The following is a 23,888-nucleotide window of genomic DNA, read 5'->3' on the forward strand; positions in this document are numbered from 1 at the left end:
GCCGAAATGATGATTCTTCTTCAAAGAAAAGGCGTCTTAATTATCCCTTACTTGGACGATCTCCTGATAAGGGCAAGGTCCAGAGAACAGTTAGAGGTCGGAGTAGCACTATCTCAAGTAGTACTACGACAGCACGGATGGATTCTAAATATTCCAAAATCGCAGCTGATTCCGACGACACGTCTGCTGTTCCTAGGGATGATTCTGGACACAGTACAGAAAAAGGTGTTTCTCCCGGAGGAGAAAGCCAAGGAGTTATCCGACCTAGTCAGGAACCTCCTAAGACCAGGCCAAGTGTCAGTACATCAATGCACAAGGGTCCTGGGAAAGATGGTGGCTTCTTACGAAGCGATTCCATTCGGCAGATTCCACGCAAGAACTTTTCAGTGGGATCTGCTGGACAAATGGTCCGGATCGCATCTTCAAATGCATCAGCGGATAACCCTGTCTCCAAGGACAAGGGTGTCTCTCCTGTGGTGGTTACAGAGTGCTCATCTCCTAGAGGGCCGCAGATTCGGCATTCAGGATTGGGTCCTGGTGACCACGGATGCCAGCCTGAGAGGCTGGGGAGCAGTCACACAGGGAAGAAATTTCCAGGGCTTGTGGTCAAGCATGGAAACGTCACTTCACATAAATATCCTGGAACTAAGGGCCATTTACAATGCCCTAAGTCAGGCAAGACCTCTGCTTCAGGGTCAGCCGGTGTTGATCCAGTCGGACAACATCACGGCAGTCGCCCACGTAAACAGACAGGGCGGCACAAGAAGCAGGAGGGCAATGATGGAAGTGGCAAGGATTCTTCGCTGGGCGGAGAATCATGTGATAGCACTGTCAGCAGTGTTCATTCCGGGAGTGGACAACTGGGAAGCAGACTTCCTCAGCAGACACGATCTTCACCCGGGGGAGTGGGGACTTCACCCAGAAGTCTTCCACATGATTGTGAACCGTTGGGAAAAACCAAAGGTGGACATGATGGCGTCCCGCCTCAACAAAAAACTGGACAGATATTGCACCAGGTCAAGGGACCCTCAGGCAATAGCTGTGGACGCTCTGGTAACACCGTGGGTGTTCCAATCAGTGTATGTGTTCCCTCCTCTTCCTCTCATACCAAAAGTACTGAGAATCATAAGAAGGAGAGGAGTAAAGACTATACTCGTGGCTCCGGATTGGCCAAGAAGGACTTGGTACCCGGAAATTCAAGAGATGCTCACGGAAGACCCGTGGCCTCTACCTCTAAGAAAGGACCTGCTCCAGCAGGGACCATGTCTGTTCCAAGACTTACCGCGGCTGCGTTTGACGGCATGGCGGTTGAACGCCGGATCCTGAAGGAAAAAGGCATTCCGGATGAAGTCATCCCTACCCTGATCAAAGCCAGGAAGGATGTAACCATACAACATTATCACCGTATTTGGCGTAAATATGTTGCGTGGTGCGAGGCCAGGAAGGCCCCTACAGAGGAATTTCAACTGGGTCGTTTCCTGCATTTCCTGCAAACAGGACTGTCTATGGGCCTCAAATTAGGGTCCATTAAGGTTCAAATTTCGGCCCTGTCAATATTCTTCCAAAAAGAACTGGCTTCTGTTCCTGAAGTTCAGACGTTTGTCAAGGGAGTACTGCATATACAGCCTCCTTTTGTGCCTCCAGTGGCACCTTGGGATTTCAATGTAGTTTTGGGATTCCTTAAATCACATTGGTTTGAACCACTCACCACTGTGGACTTAAAATATCTCACATGGAAAGTGGTAATGCTGTTAGCCCTGGCTTCAGCCAGGCGTGTCTCAGAATTGGCGGCTTTATCCTATAAAAGCCCTTACCTAATTTTTCATACGGACAGGGCAGAATTGAGGACTCGTCCTCAATTTCTTCCTAAGGTGGTTTCAGCATTTCACTTAAACCAGCCTATTGTGGTGCCTGCGGCTACTAGGGACTTGGAGGATTCCAAGTTGCTGGACGTAGTCAGGGCCCTGAAAATATGTTTCCAGGACGGCTGGAGTCAGAAAATCTGATTCGCTGTTTATCCTGTATGCACCCAACAAGCTGGGTGCTCCTGCTTCTAAGCAGACGATTGCTCGTTGGATTTGTAGTACAATTCAGCTTGCACATTCTGTGGCAGGCCTGCCACAGCCAAAATCTGTAAAAGCCCATTCCACACGGAAAGTGGGCTCATCTTGGGCGGCTGCCCGAGGGGTCTCGGCTTTACAACTTTGCCGAGCAGCTACTTGGTCAGGGGCAAACACGTTTGCTAAATTCTACAAATTTGATACCCTGGCTGAGGAGGACCTGGAGTTCTCTCATTCGGTGCTGCAGAGTCATCCGCACTCTCCCGCCCGTTTGGGAGCTTTGGTATAATCCCCATGGTCCTTTCGGAGTCCCCAGCATCCACTAGGACGTTAGAGAAAATAAGAATTTACTTACCGATAATTCTATTTCTCATAGTCCGTAGTGGATGCTGGGCGCCCATCCCAAGTGCGGATTGTCTGCATTACTTGTACATAGTTATTGTTACAAAAATCGGGTTATTGTTGTTGTGAGCCATCTTTTCAGAGGCTCCTTCTGTTATCATGCTGTTAACTGGGTTCAGATCACAAGTTGTACGGTGTGATTGGTGTGGCTGGTATGAGTCTTACCCGGGATTCAAAATCCTTCCTTATTGTGTACGCTCGTCCGGGCACAGTATCCTAACTGAGGCTTGGAGGAGGGTCATAGGGGGAGGAGCCAGTGCACACCAGCAAGTCCTAAAGCTTTTACTTTGTGCCCAGTCTCCTGCGGAGCCGCTATTCCCCATGGTCCTTTCGGAGTCCCCAGCATCCACTACGGACTATGAGAAATAGAATTATCGGTAAGTAAATTCTTATTTTCCATTTGAAAAACACTGGTGGAGCAGTTCTATGCTGCTCACTCTCACTATTTCTCTGACGTCCTAGTGAATGCTGGGGACTGCGTAAGGACCATGGGGAATAGCGGCTCCGCAGGAGACTGGGCACAACTAAGAAAGAAATAGGACTACCTGGTGTGCACTGGCTCCTCCCTCTATGCCCCTCCTCCAGACCTCAGTTAGAATTTTGTGCCCGGCTGAGCTGGTTGCACACTAGGGGCTCTCCTGAGCTCTTAGAAAAGAAAGTATATTTAGGTTTTTTATTTTCAGTGAGATCTGCTGGCAACAGACTCACTGCTACGAGGGACTGAGGGGAGAAGAAGCGAACCTACCTGCTTGCAGCTAGCTTGGGCTTCTTAGGCTACTGGACACCATTAGCTCCAGAGGGATCGAACACAGGCCCAGCCTCGGTTGTCCGGTCCCGGAGCCGCGCCGCCGTCCCCCTTGCAGAGCCAGAAGCAAGAAGAACGTCCAGGAAATCGGCGGCTGAAGACTCCGGTCTTCATTAAGGTAGCGCACAGCACTGCAGCTGTGCGCCATTGCTCCCCATTCACACCACACACTCCGGTCACTGATGGGTGCTGGGGGGGGGGCGCCCTGGGCTGCAATAAGAGTACCTTAGCTGGCATAAAAACACATAATATAGTCAGTAAGACTATATATGTGTAAAATCCCCTGCCAAAAATATCCTGAAAAAAGCGAGAGAAGTCCGCCGTGAAGGGGGCGGGGCTATCTCCCTCAGCACACTGGCGCCATTTCCTCTCACAGCTCCGCTGGAAGGACGCTCCCAAGGCTCTCCCCTGCAGTTTCCAGGCTCAATAGGGTAAAAAAGAGAGGGGGGGCACTAAATTTAGGTGCAAACTGTGTATTATAGCAGCTATAGGGAAAAAATCACTGTGTGTATCCCTGCATTATATAGCGCTCTGGTGTGTGCTGGCATACTCTCTCTCTGTCTCCCCAAAGGACTTTGTGGGGTCCTGTCCTCAGTCAGAGCATTCCCTGTGTGTGTGCGGTGTGTCGGTACGGCTGTGTCGACATGTTTGATGAGGAGGCTTATGTGGAGGCGGAGCAGGTGCCAATAAATGTGATGTCACCCCCTGCGGGGTCGACACCTGAATGGATGGACATGTGGAAGGAATTACGCGACAGTGTCAACTCCTTACATAAAAGGTTTGACGACATAGCAGATGTGGGACAGCCGGCTTCTCAGCCCGTGCCTGCCCAGGCGTCTCAAAAGCCATCAGGGGCTCTAAAACGCCCACTACCTCAGATGGCAGACACAGATGTCGACGACGATGAGACTAGTGTACATTCCAATAGAGCCACTCGTTATATGATTACGGCAATGAAAAATGTGTTGCACATTTCTGATATTACCCCAGGTACCACAAAAAAGGGTATTATGTTTGGGGAGAAAAAGCTACCAGTGGTTTTTCCCCCATCTGATGAATTAAATGAAGTGTGTGAAGAAGCGTGGGCTTCCCCCGATAAGAAACTGGTAATTTCTAAAAAGTTACTAATGGCGTACCCTTTCCCGCCAGAGGATAGGTCACGTTGGGAGACATCCCCTAGAGTGGATAAAGCGCTCACACGTCTGTCAAAAAAGGTGGCACTACCGTCTCCGGACACGCCGCCCTAAAGGAGCCTGCAGATAGAAAGCAGGAGGCTATCCTGAAGTCTGTATATACACACTCAGGAATTATACTGAGACCGGCTATTGCTTCAGCATGGATGTGCAGTGCTGCAGCTGCGTGGTCAGATTCCCTGTCGGAAAACATTGATACCCTAGACAGGGACACTATATTGCTAACCGTAGAGCATATTAAAGACGCTGTCTTATACATGAGAGATGCACAGAGGGATATTTGCCGGCTGGAATCTAAAATAAACGCAATGTCCATTTCTGCCAGGAGAGGATTGTGGACTCTGCAGTGGACAGGAGATACAGATTCTAAAAGGCACATGGAAGTTTTGCCTTACAAGGGTGAGGAGTTGTTTGGGGATGGTCTCTCGGACCTCGTTTCCACAGCGACAGCTGGGAAGTCAGCATTTTTACCCCATGTTCCCTCACAGCCAAAGAAAGCACCGTATTATCAGGTACAGTCCTTTCGGCCCCAGAAAGGCAAGCGGGTTAGAGGCGCGTCCTTTCTGCCCAGAGGCAGAGGTAGAGGGAAAAAGCTGCAACATACAGCCAGTTCCCAGGAACAAAAGTCCTCCCCCGCTTCCTCTAAGTCCACCGCATGACGCTGGGGCTCCACAGGCGGAGCCAGGTACGGTGGGGGCCCGTCTCAAGAACTTCAGCGACCAGTGGGCTCTCTCACGGGTGGATCCCTGGATTCTGCAAGTAGTATCTCAGGGGTACAAGCTGGAATTCGAGACGTCTCCCCCTCGCCGTTTCCTCAAATCTGCCTTGCCGACAGCTCCCCCGGACAGGGAGGCAGTGCTGGAGGCGATTCACAAGCTGTATTCTCAGCAGGTGATAATCAAGGTACCCCTCCTTCAACAAGGACGGGGTTACTATTCCACAAGGTTTGTGGTACCGAAACCGGACGGTTCGGTGAGACCCATTTTAAATTTAAAATCCTTGAACACTTATATAAGAAGGTTCAAGTTCAAGATGGAATCGCTCAGGGCGGTGATTGCAAGCCTGGAGGAGGGGGATTACATGGTATCACTGGACATCAAGGATGCTTACCTGCATGTCCCCATTTACCCTCCTCACCAGGAGTACCTCAGATTTGTGGTACAGGACTGTCATTACCAATTCCAGACATTGCCGTTTTGTCTGTCCACGGCACCGAGGGTATTTACCAAGGTAATGGCCGAAATGATGATAGTCCTTCGGAAAAAGGGAGTTTTAATTATCCCGTACTTGGACGATCTCCTTATAAAGGCGAGGTCCAGGGAACAGTTGTTGATCGGAGTAGCACTAGCTCGGGAAGTGCTACAACAGCACGGCTGGATCCTGAATATTCCAAAGTCGCAGCTGGTTCCTACAACGCGTCTACTGTTCCTGGGGATGGTTCTGGACACAGAACAGAAAAAAGTGTTTCTCCCGGAGGAGAAGGCCAAGGAGTTGTCATCTCTAGTCAGAAACCTCCTAAAACCAAAACAGGTGTCGGTGCACCACTGCACACGAGTCCTGGGAAAGATGGTGGCTTCTTACGAAGCAATTCCATTCGGAAGGTTCCATGCAAGGAACTTTCAGTGGGATCTGTTGGACAAGTGGTCCGGATCGCATCTTCAGATGCATCGGCTGATAACCCTGTCTCCAAGGGCCAGGGTGTCGCCTCTGTGGTGGCTGCAGAGTGCTCATCTTCTAGAGGGCCGCAGATTTGGCATACATGACTGGATCCTGGTGACCACGGATGCCAGCCTTCGAGGTTGGGGGGCAGTCACACAGGGAAGAAACTTCCAGGGACAATGGTCGAGTCAGGAGACTTCCCTACACATAAATATTCTGCTTCAACACCAGCCGGTGCTGATCCAGTCAGACAACATCACGGCGGTCGCCCATGTAAACCGACAGGGCGGCACAAGAAGCAGGACGGCGATGGCAGAAGCCACAAGGATTCTCCGATGGGCGGAAAATCATGTGTTAGCACTGTCAGCAGTGTTCATTCCCGGAGTGGACAACTGGGAAGCAGACTTTCTCAGCAGACACGACCTCCACCCGGGAGAGTGGGGACTTCATCCAGAAGTCTTCCAAATGGTTGTACACCGGTGGGAAAGGCCACAGGTGGACATGATGGCGTCCCGCCTCAACAAAAAGCTAAAAAGATATTGCGCCAGGTCAAGGGACCCTCAGGCGATAGCTGTGGACGCTTTAGTGACACCGTGGGTGTACCAGTCGGTTTATGTGTTCCCTCCTCTTCCTCTCATACCCAAGGTACTGAGGATAATAAGGAGGAGAAGAGTAAGAACTATAATCATTGTTCCGGATTGGCCAAGAAGAGCTTGGTACCCAGAACTTCAAGAAATGATATCAGAGGAACCATGGCCTCTGCCGCTCAGACAGGACCTGCTGCAGCAGGAACCCTGTCTGTTCCAAGACTTACCGCGACTGCGTTTGACGGCATGGCGGTTGAACGCCGGATCCTGAAGGAAAAGGGCATTCCGGAGGAAGTCATCCCTACGCTGATTAAAGCTAGGAAGGAGGTGACCACAAACCATTATCACCGCATATGGCGAAAATATGTTGCGTGGTGTGAGGCCAGAAGGGCCCCAACGGAGGAATTTCAGCTGGGTCGATTTCTGCACTTCCTACAGTCAGGGGTGACTATGGGCCTCAAATTAGGTTCCATTAAGGTCCAGATTTCGGCTCTGTCGATTTTCTTCCAAAAAGAACTGGCTTCACTGCCTGAAGTTCAGACGTTTGTTAAAGGAGTGCTGCATATTCAGCCCCCTTTTGTGCCTCCAGTGGCACCTTGGGATCTCAACGTGGTGTTGGATTTCCTTAAGTCACATTGGTTTGAGCCACTTAAAACCGTGGAACTAAAATATCTCACGTGGAAAGTGGTCATGCTGTTGGCCTTGGCTTCGGCCAGGCGTGTGTCAGAATTGGCGGCTTTGTCATGTAAAAGCCCTTATCTGATTTTCCATGTGGATAGGGCGGAATTGAGGACTCGTCCCCAATTTCTTCCTAAGGTGGTATCAGCTTTTCATTTGAACCAACCTATTGTGGTGCCTGCGGCTACTAAGGACTTGGAGGATTCCAAGTTGCTGGACGTAGTCAGGGCCCTGACAATCTATGTTTCCAGGACGGCTGGAGTCAGGAAAACTGACTCGCTATTTATCCTGTATGCGCCCAACAAGCTGGGTGCTCCTGCTTCAAAGCAGTCTATTGTTCGCTGGATCTGTAGTACGATTCAACTTGCACATTCTGCGGCTGGACTGCCGCATCCTAAATCTGTAAAAGCCCATTCCACGAGGAAAGTGGGCTCTTCTTGGGCGGCTGCCCGAGGGGTCTCTGCTTTACAACTTTTCCGAGCTGCTACTTGGTCGGGTTCAAACACATTTGCTAAATTCTACAAGTTTGATACCCTGGCTGAGGAGGACCTTGAGTTTGCTCATTCGGTGCTGCAGAGTCATCCGCACTCTCCCGCCCGTTTGGGAGCTTTGGTATAATCCCCATGGTCCTTACGGAGTCCCCAGCATCCACTAGGACGTCCGAGAAAATAAGAATTTACTCACCGGTAATTCTATTTCTCGTAGTCCGTAGTGGATGCTGGGCGCCCATCCCAAGTGCGGATTGTCTGCAATACTTGTATATAGTTATTGCCTAACTAAAGGGTTCTTGTTGGAGCCATCTGTTTGAGAGGCTCAGTTGTTATTCATACTGTTCACTGGGTATAGTATCACGAGTTGTACGGTGTGATTGGTGTGGCTGGTATGAGTCTTACCCGGGATTCGAAATCCTTTCTTTATTGTGTCAGCTCTTCCGGGCACAGTTTCCTAACTGATGTCTGGAGGAGGGGCATAGAGGGAGGAGCCAGTGCACACCAGGTAGTCCTAATTCTTTCTTAGTTGTGCCCAGTCTCCTGCGGAGCCGCTATTCCCCATGGTCCTTACGGAGTCCCCAGCATCCACTACAGACTACGAGAAATAGAATTACCGGTGAGTAAATTCTTATTTTTTCATACTTCACCCTCCTATCTCTTATTTAGAAATTAAGATAGAGATTTTAATTATATTGGACCGCATTGGTCGATATTTTAAGGGAACAGAATAAATGTTAAGTTTTAGATTATTCATTATCACATCATCTCATTGTATACTGTTTTGATTGATTATTATTTACAAATAAGAGTGCTCCCAAAAAGGATTTCTTTTGTCTTTTCTTTTCTCATATATGTGACTTTCAAACCCTGTCAACCTGTACTGGTCGACCTAAATATTGTCGACCTAGACACTGTCGATTTGATGATCCACATCCGCACCGTACATATATACAGGTTGAGTATCCCATATCCAAATATTCCGAAATACGGAATATTCCGAAATACGGACTTTTTTGAGTGAGAGTGAGATAGTGAAACCTTTGTTTTTTGATGGCTCAATGTACACAAACTTTGTTTAATACACAGTTATTAAAATATTGTATTAAATGTCCTTCAGGCTGTGTGTATAAGGTGTATATGAAACATAAATGAATTGTGTGAATGTAGACACACTTTGTTTAATGCACAAAGTTATAAAAAATATTGGCTAAAATTACCTTCAGGCTGTGTGTATAAGGTGTATATGTAACATAAATGCATTCTGTGCTTAGATTTAGGTCCCATCACCATGATATCTCATTATGGTATGCAATTATTCCAAAATACGGAAAAATCCCATATCCAAAATACCTCTGGTCCCAAGCATTTTGGATAAGGGAGACTCAACCTGTATTCAGATGTAATAGGAATAATAAGCTGTCTAAAATTTGGTTTTATTCAAATAGTCCAAGAAAACACGATTTCTAGCTTACACACACTGCAGTCATTTGAGCGATGACATGATCTATTGTGTTCAGGGATTGTATCCAATTAATTGTTGATCCTCCATGGTTGATAGAGGCTTCTAAAACATGATTAAAAATAATGTCATTAAACATTAATGCAAAAAACAAAACAAAGCTGTTTATTTTCCAACCCTGTTTGCTAATAAATAGAAGCTGTTATCCTGATTTTTTTTCTTAATACTGGTGCCTTTGCTGTTGGCTTATGATTGCTTCCCTAGGCTACGGCCACACATAGCGGCCAAGCGAGTCCTGTTCAGCAGGACCCGCTTGGCCACAAGGAGGCTGCACATGGGCGCCTTTGCAGGCGCCCACACATATGCGGCAATGCCGCCGCCAGCTCAGGCCGCAGCATGCTGCGGTCTGCCCGGATGACAGGACGGCGGAATTTCATAGTGAACACATACATTTCAATGTATGTGTATACGCCGCACTGAAATCCCGTGTGTCACTGGCCAGATCCTGTTCTGTGGGATCCCGCAGAACAGGATCCGTATGCACACAACTCCCAGCCAAGTGGGTCCCGTTCAGCGGGACCCGCTTGGCCGCTATGTGTGGTCCAGCACTTAAGTTGTTCCTATCTAGGAGAAAGGGCAGTGTACTGTATTCTGATTTATGCTCTGGTGAAAACGTAAGGTGGAGAAAAGATAGCAATGATTAGACTTTTGCAGTCAAGGTTGACATATGAGAGGATGTGGGCTGCATAATTAATACCAAGTGCACAATCCACACCTGTCTATTTAAGTTGCTGAAACTTATTATGCAAATGATGTGTTCTCTATTTTTAAGGTAAGTTTTATTTTTCTCATACGTCCTAGAGGATGCTGGGGACGACATCAAGACCATGGGGTATAGACGGGATCTGCAGGAGACATGGGCACTCTAAAGACTTTTCATTGGGTGTGAACTGGCTCCTCCCTCTATGCCCCTCCTCCAGACCTCAGTTGTAGAAATGTGCCCAGGCAGACTGGATGCACTCTGAGGAGCTCTAATGAGTTTCTCTGAAAAGACTTATGTTAGGTTTTTTATTTTCAGGGAGAACTGCTGGCAACAGACTCCCTGCTTCGTGGGACTGAGGGGGCAGAAGCAGAACCAACTTCCTAAAGAGTTTCATGGCTCTGCTTCTGGCTGACACCATTAGCTCCTGAAGGGTACTGAACGCTAGCCGTGTCTAGATGCTCACTCTCACAGCACGCCGTCACCCCCCTCGCAGAGCCAGAAGTCAAAAGACAGGCGAGTATAAGAAGAATGATCTTCTATCAAGTAAGTGACGGCTGAGGCGGCGCGGCTGGCGGGAGCGCAGCACGCCATTGCTGCCCACACATAGGCACTGCAGGGCGCGGGGGGGCGCCCTGGGCAGCAAAAATATGCCTCAAAACTGGCTAAAATGGGGCATAAGGTGCCGCTGGCACAGCCCTACCCCCGCCAGTATAAATATTACAGTGATTTTCTCAGTGTAAGGACGCGCCATTGCAGGGGCGGAGCTTCTTCCTCAGGCAGCCAGCACACTGCTCAGCGCCATTTTCTCTCTCCTCAGGCTGCAGAGAACACGCTGGTCCTCTCCTCCACTTCTGACAAGTACAGGGTGATATTTGGGGAGGGCACAAGGCGTTGTGGTGCATTTAATAGTGTGATATTATATTTCTCTAACGTCCTAGAGGATGCTGGGACTCCGTAAGGACCATGGGGATGGACGGGCTCCGCAGGAGACATGGACACTTTAAGAAAGACTTTGACTCTGGGTGTGCACTGGCTCCTCCCTCTATGCCCCTCCTCCAGACCTCAGTTTGATACTGTGCCCAGAGGAGCTGGGTGCATTTCAGGAGCTCTCCTGAGTTTCCTGTAAGAAAGCATTTTTGTTAGGTTTTTTATTTTCAGGGAGCCTGCTGGCAACAGACTCCTTGCATCGAGGGACTGGGGAGAGAGAAACAGACCCACTTCTCTGAGTTTCAGGGCTCTGTTTCTTAGGCTACTGGACACCATTAGCTCCAGAGGGATCGGTACGCAGGTCTCACCCTCGCCGTCCGTCCCAGAGCCGCGCCGCCGTCCTCGCAGAGCCGGAAGATAGAAGCCGGGTGAGTATGTGAGGAAAAGATCATCACAGGTGGCAGAAGACTTCAGATTCTTCACAGAGGTAACGCACAGCACTGCAGCTGTGCGCCATTGCTCCCATTCACCTCACACACTCCGGTCACTGTAAGGGCGCAGGAGGGGGCGCCTGGGCAGCAATTTAAACCTCCTATATGGCATATAAGTTTATATACATGTACAGCTGGGCACTGTACATGTATATAGAGAGCCCCCGCCATAATTTGAATTATTTCGAGTGGGACAGAAGCCCGCCGCCGAGGGGGCGGGGCTTCTTCCTCAGCACTCACCAGCGCCATCGTTTCTCCACAGCACCGCTGAGAGGAAGCTCCCCGGACTCTCCCCTGCTTGACACACGGTGAAAGAGGGTTTTTTAAGTAGAGGGGGGGCACATATTTGGCGCAATACAGATTACAAAGCGCTACAAGGTAAACACACTGTGTTTTTCCTGGGTCATATAGCGCTGGGGTGTGTGCTGGCATACTCTCTCTCTGTCTCTCCAAAGGGCCTGGTGGGGAACCTGTCTTCAGAAAAAGGGCTTCCCTGTGTGTGTGTGTGTGCGGTGTGTCTGTACGCGTGTGTCGACATTTCTGAGATTGAAGGCTCATCTAAGGAGGAGGGGTAGTGTATGAAAGCTAGGTCTCCGTCAGCAGTGCCGACACCTGACTGGATGGATATGTGGAATGTTTTGAGTGCAAATGTTAATTTACTGCACAAAAGATTAGACAAAGCTGAAGCTGGGTTACAGTCAGGGTGTCAACCCATGCCTGTCCCAGTGTCGCCTGGACCTTCGGGGTCTCAGAAGCGCCCACTATCCCAAATAGCTGACACAGATACAGACTCAGACTCCAGTGTCGACTACGAAGATGCAAAATTGCAGCCAAGGGTGGCAAAATGTATTCGATATATGATTATCGCTATAAAAGATGTTTTGCATATCACTGAGGAACCCCCTGTCTCTGACACAAGGGTGCACATGTTTAAGGGAAAGAAACCAGAGGTCACCTTTACTTCCTCACATGAGCTGAACGATTTATGCGAAAAAGTGTGGGAAACTCCTGACAAAAAACTGCAGATTCCCAAAAGGATTCTTATAGCGTATCCTTTCCCGTCACAGGACAGAATACGGTGGGAATCCTCCCCTATGGTGGACAAAGCTTTAACACGCTTATCAAAAAAGATAGCGCTTCCATCCCAAGATACAGTTACCCTCAAGGATCCTCCTGACCGCAAGCAGGAGGTTACCTTGAAGTAGGGATGGACATCGATGGTCGATGTTTCCGAACCATCGATGTTTTCGTTTCGATGGTAGTTTTTAGCATTTAATGGTGCCCTCCCGATGTTTTTCACCATCGAATGATAGTCATTCGATGTTCTTCCGATGGTGGCTTGTTTTTTTCTAATTCCAAATAGCTATGCCTCCCCTTGCTGCTGTGTCTATCAGGGAAACTTCCTAAGTCCGTTGGAGGCTGTCTGTTTCAGACATGAGCCTGCTCAGCCAGACCCCTCACCCCCTCCCCTCTCTAGGCTGCTGCTAGGCAACAGGGCCCACTGCAAGCTCTGATTGGCTCTCACTGACTCAGAGAGCCAATCAGATCCCAGACCTTACCCTGCAGCAGCAGAAGCCACAGACACTCGGAGCTCAGGAGGATTCAGAGGAGACAGAGTGACCTCACTGATATTTATATCACTCCAGCTATACACCACCATTGATCAGGGGGAATAATTTAGGAGGGCTATGGACAAAGTCCTTGCTTGAGTATGTTTTGGACTGTGGGAAAAACCAAGAGAAAACACAAAACCATGGAAAGAACATACAAACTCCACACCATAATCATCAGAATTGGTCCCATGTGAGACAGCAAAGCAAACCGCGCACTGAGAAAGTTGCCATCCACATTATTGTAAGAAATTCCCAGCCGGTACGCCGTACCACCGGGTCGTCCACAATACTGCATTCCGCTGGCTTCGTTCTGTGTGAGGGGAGGAGAGCGCAGCGCAGTGCCTCTCCTGCCCCTCAATTCTCTTGGATGCCCAGTTTCACTCTCCAACAGCGGCGGCGCGGTCAATCTGAATAAGGCACCGGTTTACTAGCCAATCAGAGCTTATGGACCGGCAGCCGCGGCTCCTGATTGGCTGCCGATCCGCGAGCTCTGATTGGCTAACGAACCGGCGCATCGTTTCAGATTGACCCCGCCGCCGTTGGAGAGTGAGACCGGGCATCAAAGAGAATTGAGGGGCAAGAGAGACGCAATGCTACGCTCTCCTCCCCTCACATAGACGATACAGCCAGCGGTAAGGGGTGGGGGGCAATGAGCGCACAGTGGGACAATGTATATCTGCCACAGGGGGGCATTGTATATCTGACACAGTGGGGGCATTGTATATCTGACACAGTGGGGGCAATGTATATCTGGCACTGTGGGGGCATTGTATATCTGGCACAGTGGGGGCATTGTATATCTGGCACAGTGGGGGCAATGTATATCTGGCACTGTGGGGGCATTGTATATCTGGCACTGTGGGGGCATTGTATATCTGGCACAGTGGGGGCAATGCATATCTGGCACTGTGGGGGCATTGCATATCTGGCACAGTGGGGGCATTGCATATCTGGCACAGTGGGGGCATTGTATATCTGGCACTGTGGGGGCATTGTATATCTGGCACTGTGGGGGCATTGTATATCTGGCACTGTGGGGGCAATGTATATCTGGCACTGTGGGGGCATTGCATATCTGGCACTGTGGGGGCAATGTATATCTGGCACTGTGGGGGCAATGTATATCTGGCACTGTGGGGGCATTGCATATCTGGCACAGTGGGGGCAATGTATATCTGGCACAGTGGGGGCAATGTATCTCTGGCACTGTGGGGGCATTGTATATCTGGCACAGTGGGGGCATTGTATATTTGGCACTGAGGGGGCAATGTTACTTCATCATTGGGCAGTGTGTGTGTATATTATATATGTATATTATACACACAATGTCCAGTGATAAAGTAATATGTTGCTCAGAGTCTGGCCCTGCCCCCGATCCCAATTCCCACATTGCAAACGAAAATACAGGCTTTTGCGCATGAACTAGTCATATAAATAGTTTTCACCATCGAATACTTTTGATGTGATGGTTAGTAACCATTGCATCGAAAGTTTCAATGGTAGAACATTGCCATCATATGATGGTTTGCTTTGGATGTCCATCCCTACCTTGAAGTCCATTTACGCACATTCTGGTACGTTACTTAGACCGGCTATTGCGTCGGCCTGGGTTTGTAGTGCTGTAGCAGCATGGACAGATTCCTTATCAGCAGATAATGAGACTCTTGATAAGGATACCATTTTAATGACTCTAGGGCATATAAAAGATGCTGTCTTATATATGAGAGATGCTCAAAGAGACATTAGTTTACTGGGTTCCAGAATAAACGCTATGTCTATTTCTGCTAGGCGTGGCTTATGGACCCGGCAGTGGACAGGTGATGCCGACTCCAAGAGGCATATGGAGTTGTTGCCTTACAAGGGTGAGGAATTGTTCGGAGAGGGCCTCTCGGATCTCGTCACTACGGCAGGTAAATCAAATTTTTTTGCCATATATTCCCTCACAATCTAAGAAAGCGCCTCATTATCAAATGCAGTCCTTTCATTCCAATAAAAGCAAGAGAGCACGTGGATCATCCTTTCTTGCCAGAGGTAAGAGCAGAGAGAAAAAGCTGCACACCACAGCTAGTTCCCAGGAACAGAAGTCCTCCCCGGCCTCTGCTAAATCCACCGCATGACGCTGGGGCTCCCCTGAGGGAGTCGGCTCCTGTGGGGGCACGTCTTCGACTGTTCAGCCACGTCTGGGTCCACTCACAGGTGGATCCATGGGCAATAGAAATTGTTTCCCAGGGTTACAAGCTAGAATTCAAAGAAGTGCCTCCTCGCCGGTTTTTCAAATCGGCCCTACCGAAACAACCCCTGGAAAGGGAGATAGTTTTACAGGCAATTCACAAATTGTGTCTGCAACAAGTGGTGGTAGAGGTTCCCCTGCTTCAAAGAGGGCAGGGGTACTACTCAACTCTGTTTGTGGTTCCGAAACCGGACGGTTCGGTCAGACCCATTTTGAATTTAAAATCCCTGAACCTTTACTTAAAACGGTTCAAGTTCAAGATGGAATCGCTCAGGGCGGTCATCGCCAGCCTGGAAGGGGGAGATTTTTTGGTGTCTCTGGACATAAAGGATGCATACCTGCATGTCCCCATATATCCACCTCATCAGGCGTACCTGAGATTTGCGGTACAGGATTGTCATTACCAATTTCAGACGTTGCCGTTTGGGCTTTCCACGGCCCCGAGAATTTTCACCAAGGTAATGGCGGAAATGATGGTGCTCCTGCGCAGGCAGGGTGTCACAATTATCCCGTACTTGGACGATCTCCTCATAAAAGCTAGATCAAGGGAGAAGTTGCTGAGCAGCGTATCACTTTCACTGAATGTGTTACAGCGACACGGCTGGATTCTCAATATTCCAAAGTCGCAGCTGAATCCTACAACTCGTCTGCCCTTCTTGGGCATGATTCTGGACACAGACCAGAAAAGGGTTTTTCTTCCAACGGAAAAAGCACAGGAACTCATGACTCTTGTCATGAACTTGTAGAAACCAAAACAAGTGTCAGTACATCATTGCATTCAAGTTCTGGGAAAGATGGTGGCAACATACGAAGCCATTCCATACGGCAGATTCCATGCAAGGACCTTCCAATGGGACCTATTGGACAATTGGTTCGGGTCGTATCTGCAATTGCATCAGAGGATCACCCTGCCCCCAGGGCCAGAGTATCTCTCATGTGGTGGCTAAACAGGGCTCACCTTCTAGAGGGCCGCAGGTTCGGCATTCAGGACTGGATCCTGGTGACCACGGACACGAGCCTCCAAAGTTGGGGAGCAGTCACACAGGGAAGAAATTTCCAGGGACTTTGGTCAAGTCAAGAGACTTGTCTTCACATCAACATCCTGGAACTAAGGGCCATATACAACGCCCTACGTCAAGCAGAGATCTTACTTCGCAATCGACCAGTTCTGATCCAGTCAGACAACATCACCGCAGTAGCTCATGTAAACCGCCAAGGCGGCACAAGGAGCAGAGTGGCAATGGCGGAAGCCACCAGGAGTCGTCGCTGGGCGGAGAATCATGTAAGCGCTCAGTCAGCAGTGTTCATTCCGGGAGTGGACAACTGGGAAGCAGACTTCCTCAGCAGACACGATCTGCATCCGGAAGAGTGGGGACTTCATCAGGAAGTCTTCGCGCAGATTGCAAGTCGATGGGGACTACTCCAAATAGACATGATGGCGTCCCGTCTCAACAAAAAGCTACAAAGGTATTGCGCCAGATCAAGAGACCCTCAGGCGGTAGCTGTGGACGCCCTAGTGACACCGTGCGTGTTCCAGTCGGTATATGTGTTTCCTCCTCTTCCTCTCATACCCAAGGTGTTGAGGATAATAAGAAAGAGAGGAGTGAGAACAATTCCCATTGTTCCAGATTGGCCACGAAGGACAGTGGAGTTGAAATATCTCACCTGGAAGGTGGTCATGTTGTTAGCCTTGGCTTCGGCTAGGCGAGTGTCGAAATTGGCGGCTTTATCCAATAAAAGCCCCTATCTGGTTTTCCATATGGATAGAGCGGAATTGCGGACCCGTCCTCAATTCCTGTCTAAGGTGGTCTCATCCTTTCATATGAACCAACCTATTGTCGTGCCTGTGGCTACACGTGACTTGGAGGATTCCGAGTCCCTTGATGTGGTCAGGGCTTTGAAAATTTACGTGGCCAGAACGGCTAAGATCAGAAAAACAGAAGCACTGTTTGTCCTGTATGCAGCCAACAAAGTTGCTTCAAAGCAGACTATTGCTCGCTGGATCTGTAACACGATTCAGCAGGCGCATTCTACGGCAGGATTGCCGTTACCGAAATCGGTTAAAGCCCATTCCACTAGGAAGGTGGGCTCTACTTGGGCGGCTGCCCGAGGGGTCTCGGCACTACAGCTGTGCCGAGCTGCTACTTGGTCGGGGTCAAACACCTTTGCAAAGTTCTATAAGTTTGATACCCTGGCTGAGGAGGACCTCCTGTTTGCTCAGTCGGTGCTGCAGAGTCATCCGCACTCTCCCGCCCGTTTGGGAGCTTTGGTATAATCTCCATGGTCCTTACGGAGTCCCAGCATCCTCTAGGACGTTAGAGAAAATAAGATTTTAAACCTACCGGTAAATCTTTTTCTCGTAGTCCGTAGAGGATGCTGGGCGCCCGTCCCAAGTGCGGACTACTTCTGCAAGACTTGTATATAGTTATTGCTTACATAGGGTTATGTTATAGTTTCATCGGTCTAGGACTGATGCTATGTTGTTTTTCATACTGTTAACTGGGTAGTATATCACAAGTTATACGGTGTGGCTGGTATGAATCTTGCCCTTGGATTACAAAAATCCTTTCCTTGTACTGTCCGTCTCCTCTGGGCACAGTTTCTCTAACTGAGGTCTGGAGGAGGGGCATAGAGGGAGGAGCCAGTGCACACCCAGAGTCAAAGTCTTTCTTAAAGTGCCCATCCCCATGGTCCTTACGGAGGCCCAGCATCCTCTACGGACTACGAGAAAAAGATTTACCGGTAGGTTTAAAATCTTATATTATATATATATATATATATATATATATATATATATATATATATATATATATATATACATATACATATACATATATACTGTTTGGCTGTGGGCATTCTTTGTTCACAGGCATTACATACTAGCGCTGGGATTGTGGACTGGCTGCTCCTATACTGTGTCCCTCTGACAGATTTTACTGTGGGTCTGTCCCAAATAAATCCCAGTGTGTCTGTGAGTGTGCTGTATACATGTGAGGCATGTCTGAGGCAGGGAGTTCCTCCCCGGAGGAAACCATTTTAGGGACACAGAGTTGCAATGTGGTGGCGCTGCCAGCACACCAAGAGCCTGCATGGGTGAAAGATACGTGACAGTATGCATCTGATTAAACGTAGATTAGAGTCTGAATTAAAGTCTGAATCTAATGCCGCATGCTGGAGAAAATCTGTGGAAGATGTGATTTTTCAGGATTCTGTACTTCCTTCTGCAGGCGGCCCCTCTGGGTCACATAAGAGACCATTTGCGAATGTTGTACACACAGATACCGACACGGACTCTGATTCTTGTGTCGACGATAGTGACTCCAGAGAAATAGATCATAAATTGGCAAAAAATATACAATATGTGATTGTGGCTATAAGGGACGTGTTGGAGGTTACAGAAACCACTCCTGTACCTCAAGAGAAGGCTTATTTTGTAAAGAAAAGAAATCCAAAGTCACGTTCCCTCCTTCCCATGAACTAAATACTCTCTTTGAAGGGATGTGGGTGAATCCTGATAAGAAATTTCGTATTCCCAAAAGGATTCAGATAGCTTACCCTTTCCCGGCTGAGGACAGGAAAAAATGGCAATCACCCCCTGTGTTAGACAGTGCGCTTTCCAGGTTGACAAAGAAGCTAATTCTCCCTGCACCTGGCACGGCTTCACTAAAAGAGCCGGCAGACCGTAAAATGGAAACTACATTGAAATCCATTTAGGTAACCAATGGTACAGTGCGCAGACCCACTATTGCCTGCGCGTGGGTGAGTCGCGCTATTGAAAAATGGTCAGAAAGCATGTCATCAGAAATTGACACGATTGATAAAGATGAGATACTCCTTAAGTTAGGGCATATCAAGGACGCTGCCGGCTACATGCTGGAAGCAATGAAGGATATTGGACTCTTGAGTTCACAAGCCACTACCATGGCAGTATCGGCTAGGTGGGTGTTGTGGATTCGCCAGTGGAACGCGGATGCAGATTCCAAAAGAAACATGGAGGCTCTCCGATATAAAGGTGAGGCCTTATCTGGCGATGGCCTGCATGCGTTAGTCTCGGCGGCTACCGCAGGTAAGTCAACATTTTTGCCCTCTGCGCCCGCATCGGCAAAAAAGACCTATCACCCACACATGCAGTCCTTTCGGCCCAATAAATACAAAAAAGCAAAAGGTTCCCTCTTCTTTGCAGGTAAGGGAAAGAAGTCCGCAGCGGCTTCCGGTTCCCAAAAGCAGAAGTCTACCCCTAATTCTGCCAAATCCTCAGCATGACGCTGGGGCTCCCTTGCCGTTGGCCGCTCGGGTGGGGGCATGTCTCAAACTGTTCAGCCAAGGTTGGATGCTGTCTGGCCTGGATCCCTGGTTATTGCAAATAGTATCCCAGGGATACAAGCTGGAGTTTCAAGACGTTCCCCCATGCCAATTTTTCAAATCGACCTTGCCAGTTTCTCCGTCAGAGAGAGAAGTAGTAACAGCGGCAATCCAAAAATGTCAGGACCAGGTCATAGTCCTGGTACCGTTGTCACAAAAAGGGGAGGATTTTTATTCAAGCCTCTTTGTAGTTCCAAAGCCGGACGGCTCGGTCAGACCGATCCTAAACCTAAAATATCTGAATTTCTACTTGAAAAGGTTCAAGTTCAAGATGGAATCAGTTCGGGCAGTGATTTCCAGTCTGGAGGAGGGGGACTACATGGTGTCGGTAGACATAAAGGATGCTTACCTACATGTTCCCATTTATCCTCCTCACCAGGCGTATCTGAGATTCGCTGTTCAGGATTGCCCTTACCAATTCCAGACGTTACCTTTTGGCCTCTCCACAGCGCCGAGGGTATTCACCAAGGTGATGGCAGAGATGATGGTCCTCCTTCGTCAGAAAAGGGTCAATATAATTCCTTATCTGGACGATCTCCTGATAAAAGCGAGATCCAGGGAGCAGTTGATACAAAACATCTCACTCTCTCTGTCAATACTCCAACAACATGATTGGATCATAAATTATCCAAAGTCAAAGTTGGAACCAACGACAAGGTTGTCTTTCCTCGGGATGATTCTGGACACAGAAGTTCAGAGAGTATTTCTGCCGGTGGAAAAGGCTTTGGAAATACAGAAAATGGTAAAACAGATACTGAAACCATCCTCTGTGTCGATCAATCGGTGCATTCGGTTGTTGGGGAAGATGGTGGCGGCCTACGAGGCAATACAGTTTGGCAGGTTCCATGCCAGAGTATTCCAGTGGGACCTGTTGGACAAGTGGTCGGGGTCACACCTGCACATGCACTGAAAGATAATCCTGTCGTCAAAAACCAGGATTTCGCTCCTGTGGTGGCTACACAGCTCACACCTACTGGAAGGACGCAGGTTCGGGATTCAGGACTGGGTCCTGGTAACCACGGATGCAAGTCTCCGAGGCTGGGGAGCAGTCACTCAGGCAGAAAACTTCCAAGGACGTCTGTCACATCAGGAAGCCTGCCTTCACATAAACGTTCTGGAGCTGAGAGCCATTTACAACGGCCTTCAACAAGCGGTACATCTTCTTCAAAACCGTCCCGTGCACATCCAGGCGGACAGTGTAACAGCAGTAGCGTACATAAACAGGCAGGGCGGAACGAAAAGCGATATTCATTTTCGGGAGTAGACAACTGGGATGCAGACTTCCTCAGCAGACACGATCTCCATCCAGGAGAGTGGGGCCTCCACCAAGAAGTCTTCGCAGAGGTGACAAGTCTTTGGGGAGTTCCTCAAATAGACATGATGGCATCTCGTCTCAACAAGAAGCTTCAGAGATACTGTTCCAGGTCGAGAGACCCTCAAGCAATAGCGGTGTATGCGCTAGTGACCCAGTGGGTTTTCCCGTCAGTGTATGTCGTCCCTCCACTTCCGCTGATCTCAAAAGTACTCGGTATCATAAGAAGAACAAGGGTTTGAGCAATCTTCATTGCCCCAGACTGGCCAAGGAGGGCTTGGTACCCAGATCTTCAGCAGTTGCTCATAGAAGATCCTCGGCCTCTTCCTCCTCGCGAGGACCTGCTGCAGCAGGGGCCGTGCGTGTATCAAGACTTACCGCAGCTACGGTTGACGCAATGGCTGTTGAGCGCCGGATCCTAGCCCGAAAAGGTATTCCCAAGGAAGTCATCCCCACTCTTATTCAGGCCAGGAAAGAAGTAACGTTGAAACATTACCACCATATTTGGAGAAAATATATATCTAGGTGTGAATCCAAGAAAGCTCCTACGGAAGAGTTTCACTTAGGACGTTTCCTCCATTTTCTACAGGCTGGTTTGGAAGCAGGCCTCCGATTGGGATCAATCAAGGTCCAGATTTCGGCCATGTCAGTGTTCTTCCAAAAACAATTGGCCTCTCTTCCAGAGGTTCAGACCTTCGTGAAAGGGGTTCTGCACATCCAGCCTCCATTCGTGCCTCCAGTGGCACCATGGGACCTTAACGTGGTGTTGCAGTTCCTTCAATCGGATTGGTTTGAGCCTCTACAAGAGATAGTCAAAGTTTCTCACTTGGAAAGTGGTGATGCTTTTGGCATTGGTGTCCGCACGGCGGGTGTCTGAATTGGGGGGCCTTGTCTCAAAAGAAGCCCTTACCTAATTTTCTATGAAGATAAGGCAGAGTTGAGAACTCGTCCACATTTTCTTCCAAAGGTGGTTTCATCTTTCCACATAAACCAACCTATTGTAGTACCAGTAGTTACTGACGCATTCACTGAGTCAGTCTCTAGATGTGGTTAGAGCTTTGAAAACCTATGTTGCTAGAACAGCTCGTATACGGAAAACAGAGGCTCTGTTTGTCCTGTATGCTCACAACAAGATTGGGTGTCCTGCTTCCAAGCAGACTATTGCACATTGGATCAGAAATATGATTCAGCAAGCTCATACTATGGCTGGATTGCCGTTACCGACGTCGGTAAAGACCCACTCCACTAGTAAGGTGGGCTCATCCTGGGCGGCTTCCCGGAGGGTCTCGGCATTACAACTTTGCGGAGCAGCTACTTGGTCAGGGTCAAACACATTTGCTAAGTTCTACAAGTTTAACACCTTGGCCGATGAGGACCTAAAGTTTGGCCAATCAGTGCTGCAAGGTCATCCGCACTCTCCCGCCCGTACTGGAGCTTTGGTATAAACCCCATGGTCTTGATGTCATCCCCAGCATCCTCTAGGACGTATGAGAAAACAGGATTTTGATACCTACCGGTAAATCCTTTTCTCCTAGTCCGTAGAGGATGCTGGGCGCCCGTCCCAGTGCATACTTTAGCTGCAGTTTTGTTATTAGAGTTACACAAGTTGTGTTATCTTAGTTTCAGCATGTTGCTGCACTTGGTTCATGCCTGTTGGCGTGTGTTATGTTGAATGCCATGTGTGCGGCATGGTTGTGGGTGTGAGTTGGTAGGTATCTCACCTAGTTTAAAGTAAATCCTTTCCTCGAAATGTCCGTCTCCCTGGGCACAGTTCCTACAACTGAGGTCTGGAGGAGGGGCATAGAGGGAGAAGCCAGTTCACACCCAATGAAAAGTCTTTAGAGAGCCCATGTCTCCTGTGGATCCCGTCTATACCCCATGGTCTTGATGTCGTCCCCAGCATCCTCTACGGACTAGGAGAAAAGGATTTACCGGTAGGTATCAAAATCCTGTTATTTGTTTTCTGTAAGTAATTATTTGACTTCTTTTTATTTATTTATTTTTTTATCCTAATTTTATAATGTTGAAGGAAATTATTAAATTGGCATAACTGCTTTTTCTTTTTTTTCATCAGCATTTTATACAAATTATATGTTTATACGTGATAGACTGATATATATGTTATAATTTTCCCTTTCTAGTTTATCACAATTGAAGACTGAATTCCTGCCTCTTCTCAGTGTCATTTTTGTATCTGAGAACAGTGTGATCGCAGCTGTAAGTACCTATATCAAAGAAAATGTAAAAAATGCTTCTTATTTTTCCTGAGAAACTATATTATGAGCTACTGAATTAACACAATTTTTTTTGTTTTTTTTTAAATAATTTAATATAATAATGAAATATTGAATTAGAGAAACTAATGGAAATTGTTTTACTTTATTACAATACTATAGTGTCCTGTAGTTACTGTAAATTGTCGCTTTATAGTCTCCTCCCATACATTACAATACAGGTTGAGTATCCCTTATCCAAAATGCTTGGGACCAGAGGTATTTTGGATATCGGATTTTTCCGTATTTTGGAATAATTGCATACCATAAGGAGATATCATGGTGATGGGACCTAAATCTAAGCACAGAATGCTTTTATGTTTCATATACACCATATACACACAGCCTGAAGGTAGTTTTAGCCAATATTTTTTATAACTTTGTGCATTAAACAAAATGTGTGTACATTCACACAATTCATTTATGTTTCATATACACCTTATACACACAGCCTGAAGGTCATTTAATACAATATATTTAATAACTTTGTGTATTAAACAAAGTTTGTGTACATTGAGCCATCAAAAAACAAAGGTTTTACTATCTCACTCTCACTCAAAGTCTGTATTTCGGAATATTCCGT

General features: G+C 48.1%; 1 protein-coding gene across 2 annotated transcripts in view; it reads left to right on the top strand.

The window, feature by feature from the left end:
• ARPC1A (actin related protein 2/3 complex subunit 1A) overlaps positions 1 to 23,888 on the top strand; it is a 450,685-nt gene that overhangs the window by 391,158 nt on the left and 35,639 nt on the right. For both annotated transcript variants that reach the window (XM_063934172.1, XM_063934171.1), the window contains exon 7: positions 23,174 to 23,249. In XM_063934172.1, coding sequence (XP_063790242.1) covers positions 23,174 to 23,249 — 76 coding nt within the window. The remainder of the gene's footprint in view (positions 1 to 23,173; positions 23,250 to 23,888) is intronic.

This window comes from Pseudophryne corroboree, chromosome 7 (genome assembly GCF_028390025.1).
Source record: "Pseudophryne corroboree isolate aPseCor3 chromosome 7, aPseCor3.hap2, whole genome shotgun sequence".
Taxonomy (NCBI): Eukaryota; Metazoa; Chordata; class Amphibia; order Anura; family Myobatrachidae; genus Pseudophryne; species Pseudophryne corroboree.